This window comes from Eucalyptus grandis, chromosome 5 (assembly GCF_016545825.1).
Source record: "Eucalyptus grandis isolate ANBG69807.140 chromosome 5, ASM1654582v1, whole genome shotgun sequence".
Classification (NCBI taxonomy): domain Eukaryota; kingdom Viridiplantae; phylum Streptophyta; class Magnoliopsida; order Myrtales; family Myrtaceae; genus Eucalyptus; species Eucalyptus grandis.
The window spans coordinates 35,028,442-35,035,689 of record NC_052616.1 but is presented as its reverse complement, the minus strand read 5'-3'; the positions used below and the strand labels follow the sequence as shown (position 1 = coordinate 35,035,689).

General features: G+C 38.6%; 1 protein-coding gene across 1 annotated transcript; it reads left to right on the top strand.

Moving 5' to 3' along the window:
• Positions 1-4,469: 4,469 nt before the first annotated feature.
• Positions 4,470-6,870, top strand: LOC104446722. The gene is made up of 3 exons (XM_039314113.1): positions 4,470-5,247; positions 5,345-5,702; positions 6,298-6,870. The coding sequence occupies exons 1-3, from the start codon at positions 4,620-4,622 to the stop codon at positions 6,782-6,784; spliced, it is 1,473 nt and encodes a 490-aa protein (XP_039170047.1). The 5' UTR covers positions 4,470-4,619; the 3' UTR covers positions 6,785-6,870.
• Positions 6,871-7,248: the final 378 nt, after the last annotated feature.

The window sequence follows — 7,248 nt, the reverse complement described above, 5'->3', positions numbered from 1 at the left end:
CACATCGCTTCTCCTATTGTTGTTTCTCCACTTCAATTTACTAAGGATAAAGGAAACGTAGTATACACTTACCGTTGTACCATGTAACATCACAATCAGTGTAAAGCCGTCAATCCAGATTTTCTATTGGTGCTCCCACAAATTATTTTTGTAATCATGCTGTTTCCAAGTGGGTAGCCGGGCTTTCCATAGATGACAAAATTGAGTAAAAAAATCACATAAATATAATTTTTCAATTTTTTTTCCTAATTTGATGAATTGAAAACATCAGCTCACAGGCTTTTTGTAGTCAAAATTAACACAACAGGACGTTCGACGAAAAAGTTATGCCCCGTAAAAGTTTGGCCAATTTTGTGTAAAAATCACATGAATATAATTTTTCAAATTTTTTTCACTATTTCATGAATTGAAAAGATCAGTTCACGGTTTTTTGTTTTGTTTTGTTGGTAGGTGCAAAAATCAAGTTAATGGAACGTTTGACGGAAAAGTTAGCCTTGTAGAAGTTTTGCCAAATTTGTGTAAAAATCACATGTATAAATTTTTTAAAATTTCCCCAATTAGATGGATTGGAAAAATCAAGTCACGGATTTTCCAAAGGCAAAAATCAAGTCAATGAAACATCAGACATAAAAATTATGCCCTAGCTACAAAAATATCCAATTCATCAAATCAGGAAATTTTTTTAATTGAGGGTGAGGAAGGATGAAGAATAAGAATAGTCTCCCAAGTCCAAGTCCCAATTTGAAGATGTGACTGGCACTGTCCAACAAGTCGCCATGCCGACCAGTCCTCAACCACTAAGAGGGCGAGGAAGAGCCACGGTGATGGCAACAGGTCCGAGTCATCGGTCCTGCCTACCGGGAGGAGCCAGTCAAATTTAAGCACATCTAGAGCTAGAGCGCGGAAATCGTGGTCCTTGAAAGGTTGCTCAAATTCTGCCCTTTGATCCACATGCATTATCTCATTTCATAATTCCATTGAGTCTGACTTCATCTGCAGCGAGTCGCAATCACCGAATAAGATTAGGAAGATGAAGCGCGAGTTCGTGAAGGGGATTATAGGTAGGTGATTTGAAAAGTAGCCCGTCGACTCCAGCCCATTAAACATGAGAGACGGGGAGGTAAGAGAGGCGCGCGTGAGAGGAGGGAGCGCAGCACCGCGAGTCAGAGGGGCTGGTAGCCGATTTTGTCTTCTTTTAGAAATTGGGGGTTTTTCCTCAGGACGTGGGGGGACAAACGGTGGCGGCAGGGAACCATTTTGTGGAGGAGGGGACTGCATTTTCTCCATTTTACATCGACAGCACCATTGCAGAATTCTCACAGAGAGGGAGAGCGAGGGACGACAGAGAAAAGAGGTTGTTTTGCTGGGGTTGCTCCCACGACAAGATATCTTTCATCGTTGCCTAAATAGGTCAGCAAGGCTCGGCAAGGGCCAGTGACCCTTGTTGACCGCAAGTGAGGGCCCGTTAACCTCACCTAGAGTGAGCGATTATAGCCCTCCACTCATATCTAAGTGAGGATCGCCAACCCTCGCCTAAATCAAGCAATCAACCATATCGTAGTGAGGGCTAGCCCATGTGAGGCACCCTTTTGCTGTCTGGTCGAGGGCCGATGGCCCCACTAGCCCTCGCCGAGCCCCCATTGACACTTTCTTGCGACAGTGGGGGCAGCAGCGGCCCTTGCCTTAGCCCTTGCCCTTTTTTTTTTCATTCTTTTTTGTAATTTTTTTTAAAATGCCTTTTATCTTATAATTTTATTTAATTAAGGTTTAAAAATATGATTGAAGCTAAAATGACGACATTTTAGTCTTATATTTCATATTTTAGTAAGGTCAATACTTTGTAAGAGAGAAAATATTAAAAAAACAACATCAACATTTTTCGTTAGCCTAATTGGGCAAAAATAATGAAAAGATTTAATTGCACTAATTTGACAAGTTTTAAGATTAATCAATTTCACTTTCGTGACAAGTTTTAGAATTTTGAATGCATTTATCCCTTTTTTTTCTTTAAACTAAAAAACACGTAGCTACTGATGAGTAATATTTCTTATGTCATAAGTAACTCCGAACTAGAAAAATTAAACTTCAACCTTTCAATAGTTGGCAAATTCTCTATGTTAATGTTAACTTTAAAACCAATAAAGTAATTTTAACCCCATGTCATAGAGAAAAAATTGATCATTTTCTCAACAAATTTTAGCATCAGAAATAAATTTTTTAAGTGGGTAGTAACTTTTCATTCCAAGTAATGTTCATGTGCGGATGAATAGTTTTTATATGTATATATTAAAATAATTTTGAATACATATCTACTTTTTATTCGTTGGAAATAATTTAATTCAGACTCGCGTGAGAAACTTGTTGTCAATTGGAATAAGTTATCTGAGTTTAGGTTTGAGTACACATAAAAGATGTGTTGGATCCGACAGAGTGGTTGGATAATGTGAAAGGGAGAAGAATAGCTCAAGACTGTTGCGAAGCTAACGAAACCGACGAAACAAACGTAAGAGCCGTGACTTTGAAAAGAACGCGTACTTTTGCTTTTCGCAACCATTCGCGTATGTACGCATGCGAGTGAACGAAACGTGCCCTGCCAATTTGACGCAGACCGCGGGAAAAAAGAAACATCAAACAATGTTGACCGCAGACCAAACCAGAAAGAAGCAAAAAAGAAACACAGCACCTGTATATAAACCAGCGAAATTCAAGCACCTATCCAAGAAGCGCTCTCTCTCTCTCGCTCGCTCTCCCCGACTCTCTGTAAGTTGGTGATCTGATTGCTCTTCCCTCTTCAGGTGTTGCGCCGCGAGAAATTTCGCTTAACTCAGCTTCTTCTTCGTGCTACTATCAGGTCTTTCTCTAGTCTCTCTCTCAACTTCTATGGATGTGAATATGATAGACGATAGTTGGTTGAGGATTCTGGGCGTTTCAATTATTTCAAGCGCTTTCCTCATTTTTGTAGTCATGTTGGTTTTGAGTGGTTAGCTGCAATTCTAGATCCTCTGTATTGCTCTCAAGAAGCAAGCTAGTGTCCAACGTTGAAGTGAATTTATGCGTATAAGAGAATATTCCTAATTAGAGAATATTAGAGACAATATTAGATCTTGAGTATATCATTTGTTTCGGTATTTGCTGAATAGCAGATTTTCATGTTAGATTAATATAGCTAATTCTATTTCTTTCCTATACCTATTGGTTGGGGATAAATGCCCCTAAATAAACAATTATTGTGTAAAGATGTAGCCTTTGACTAAATTCCGCGTTCCTCTCTCTTGAAGAACCCGGACTATTTATATATAGCTACCAATCTCATTTAATTTTGACCTCAAAATATTGAATTTCATTTTTCGTTCAAGATATTTCAACTTCTATCTCTGTTCAATTGAAGGTCAACTTAAATATCAGTCTTATGAATTGGAGCTCTCATAACAATGTGTGTATATATATTCATAGTGGGAAAAAAGCTTCCTTAAGTTTTGTAGGCCCACCAAAAATTCTGGTGAAACTCCCTTGTTTTTGATGAAGGAGGGACATTAGAGTGAATGCCAATTGCGTGACATTTCAGTGCAGGGGTTTAATTATTGCTTAGCAAAGGTTTTAAGGCAATATGTGGGGCTAAACCTTACTTGCATATACTGTAAGACATGGGTTGTGTTGTCAATAACTTGACTATTGAAGGGAAAATTTAATTCGCTCCTCTTTTGTGTATATAGGCGAAGGAAGTAGACATGGTCAGAAAGAGAGATCGATTTTGGGAATATGTAGAGCCTCTGGATGGCAAATTTAAGTGCAAGTTTTGCGATAGAAAATTTGCTGGTGGTATTCCGAGAGTTAAATCACATTTATCTGGAATTAAAGGCGGTGGTATAGATATATGCACCAAGGTCCCTGAAGATGTTCAAATTGCTGCTACTGAGGCAAGTCCTGGTCTTAATAAAAGAGCGAAGGCTGAAGCCTGTTCAGGTAAGACCGAAGAGACCTCACTTAAAATGCATATCAGTAAGGCCGACGTTATGCCGGATAAATTGCTTGTTAAGTTCATCCTCTTTAATGGTGATGATGTCGACATTGTGCGGAGACCATCCTTCATTGACTTTGTGAATGCTGTGGCTAAACACGGTTCTCATTATAAGTTGCCATGTTGTGCGGTAGTCAAAACAAAGTTAGTGCCTGATTTGCAAAAGGAAATTGGAGAGTATGTGGCAAATGTGAAGAAATCATGGGTTAGAACTGGCTGCACACTCATCTATAATGTTTGGCGGCGTGAGAAGAGATCCTTCATGTCTATCTTTGCTTATTCAATTGAAGGGGTGATCCTATTGAATGCGTTGGAAATCCCCTTAGATTTGGTGGACGAGATTTTATATTTTGTCACTCAAGAAATTGGGGCCAACAACATCGTGCAGCACATAACCAGAACTGATCCGAGAGGAGAATGTCTTTTTGAAATTATGCCGAAGGACGACCATTCCCATGTGTACAAGACTACATGTGTTGCCCAGGAAACAAAATCACTCTTCGAGGATATATGTGATTGTATCCCATGGATTCAAAAGGCATTTGATCAAGCAAGAGCAGTTGTCACTAAGATTCACAAGCATTATGGAATCTTATCATCGATGAAGCAGTCCACAAACTACTGGCAGTTGCAACAATCATCAAGAACAAAATTTTACTCAAACTATTATTTGCTTCAATCAATCATGAGGCTTGAAACTAAGCTGCGATCACTTGTTTCATCATCTGAGTGGCTTTCATTGGGTTTAGAGAAGGATGATTCAGGCATAGAAGTGGGTGAGATCATTCGCAGTTCTGAATTTTGGACTGAAGGGAAAAAAGTCTTGCATGCTTTAGAACCGATATTTCGAGTCCTCTGTCTAGTTGATGGCTACAGCGCTACTTTTGGGTTCTTGTATGCAGCCGTGGAAATGGCAGATGAGGCTATTAGACAAATATATGAGACTAATGTTCCTAAGTATCAGGCTTTATGGAAGATATTCAAGGAATGGCGGGTTGAAATCATTCATCCATTATATGCTGCTGCTGCTTTTCTTAACCCTGCTTACATGTGTGGTGAGAAGTTCATAGAGAATGATGCAATTAAAAATGGCTTGAATTTCATATTGGAAAAATTGGTAGGTGTTGAAGAAAAGAAAAAATTTGTGGAAGAAATGCTGCTCTATCGTAACAAAGAGCCAAGGTTGTTCACTAGTATAGCAAAGACAATGTTGGGAACATCTCACCCTTGTAAGCATCTATTCTTTAATCAATTAACTGTGTTGATTTAATTTCAGATATTTTTTTTCAATGTGAAAAATGTATACTAATAGTGTTGATTGTAAAGGTGACTGGTGGGACTATTGCGGTGATGTCCTTCCTGTATTGAAGAAGTATGCAATTCGAATCCTAAGCCAACCCTGCAGCACTTCGTTCTGCTGGCGGAGTTTGAGTGCATTTAAAACTGCTCAAACTGAGAAGAGGGAGCCATTGATGTCTGCAGTGATGGACGATTATCTATATTTGAGGACAAATGCGTTACTAATGGAGAATTTCAACACAATGAAAGAAAAAATTAGGAAGCCACTTGATCTTGAGAAACTCAGTGAACTTCCTGATTTTTCAGAATTTATGAATGAGAATTTCACTGGTGATCTACTGAATGAGACCAAATTTTCTTTATTGGAAGAAAAGCTAAATTGTTGGTAAGAATCATTTTTGTTGAGACATTTTAGAGATGATTGGATTTAAATGCATGCCAAGCTGATTCACCAACAAAGCAGGATGATTTGCTAGAGTTAGAATCAGATATGACAGTGGTGAATGATAATATTACTAAGAATGTTTCTGCACTTTTTTTATTGATCTTCCACGGGAATTCACCTTTAGTTTATTTGCAACACTGTTTTAATTCGTGATTCCTACCAAGTATATCTATGTGTTGATGACAAAAATAGGGACGATGGCATCATTTCTTTTTATGACGAGTATTAGTATCTGTGCTTCTTTTCCACACTTCAAAGACTAAGTGAGATCAATGTGTTCAAGCTAGTGATTACTAAAAGATCGTAGGTTTTGATAGTCAATTGATTCCAATTATTATGGTAATCTGAATGACCTGCTAGAATGATTTCATATGTTGGATTTGGCCCCCAGCATGATTTCTTTTTTTTTTTTTTTTTTTTTTTTTGCAAGACTGCTGTTGGCAAGAAGGCTGTCCTTATAGTGGGTGTAGTAGGCACTATCTTCTGCAGTGTTAATGTCTCTCGATGAATCCTTAATTCGTCTTTCTATTAACAGGTCTGCATCAGTGAGTAAAGACAGTGAGAGTGAAAAGTATTTACGTCTTCAATTTATAACTGCACTACCATCGAGCCTAGTTAAAGGTCACCCAGTTAAAGGTGGGACAGGAACTCCTATTCATGTCATCTTGGTAGATTCCAGTACAGGTAGGGTTGTGCAATCTGGACCCTCGTCAATGCTAAAGTTGATGGTGACAGTGATTGGAGGTGAGTTTGATGATGAAGCTGGTAGAAATTGGACTAAAGAGTTCTTTGGGAGCAATGAACTAAGGGGGCGAGAAGGGAATATGCCACTCTTGATTGGTGATCTCTCTGTGACCCTTGATAAAGGCATCGGGACATTGGGTGCTATCACTTTCAATGATGTATCAAGCTGGATGAGAAGTGGGAAATTCAGGCTTGGAGTCAAAACTGTGTTTGATTGGGAGGGAATCCGTGTCCTTGAGGGCACATCCGATGCCTTCATTGTGGAGGATGGTAAGTGATTCAAATTTAAACTGTTGATGACAGCTTTTATGTTCTTTTTTCGTTGGCCTTTGCTGTTGTAGAAGGTGAGCCATGGTTCAGGTTAAGAAACTAGATGACATTGAAGATTTTCTGTTTTTCTTTTCTTGACACATCTGGAACCATATAATAAGGTGCCTAGACTAGGCTAAGAGACTTGCAACTGTGGTATCTTGTTTAATCAGAATCTAATATATATATTTTTTCAAAACAATTTAAGAGCACAGCAAACTCTGTATTTCGGGTTTGGTTGCTGTTTGTGGAATCCATAATCCTAGAGGGACAATAAAAAATGAGCAGTCGGTGCCTCGCCTGTCTGAATTTCCTAATTCAATGAAGTTGAACTTATGAAACCTAGTCATATCAAACAAGATAGATTTGGTGTTCGTAGTGTGCTTTCCGAATCAGTTGTGTTACCAATAACTTTTGAAAATGGAATCACTTT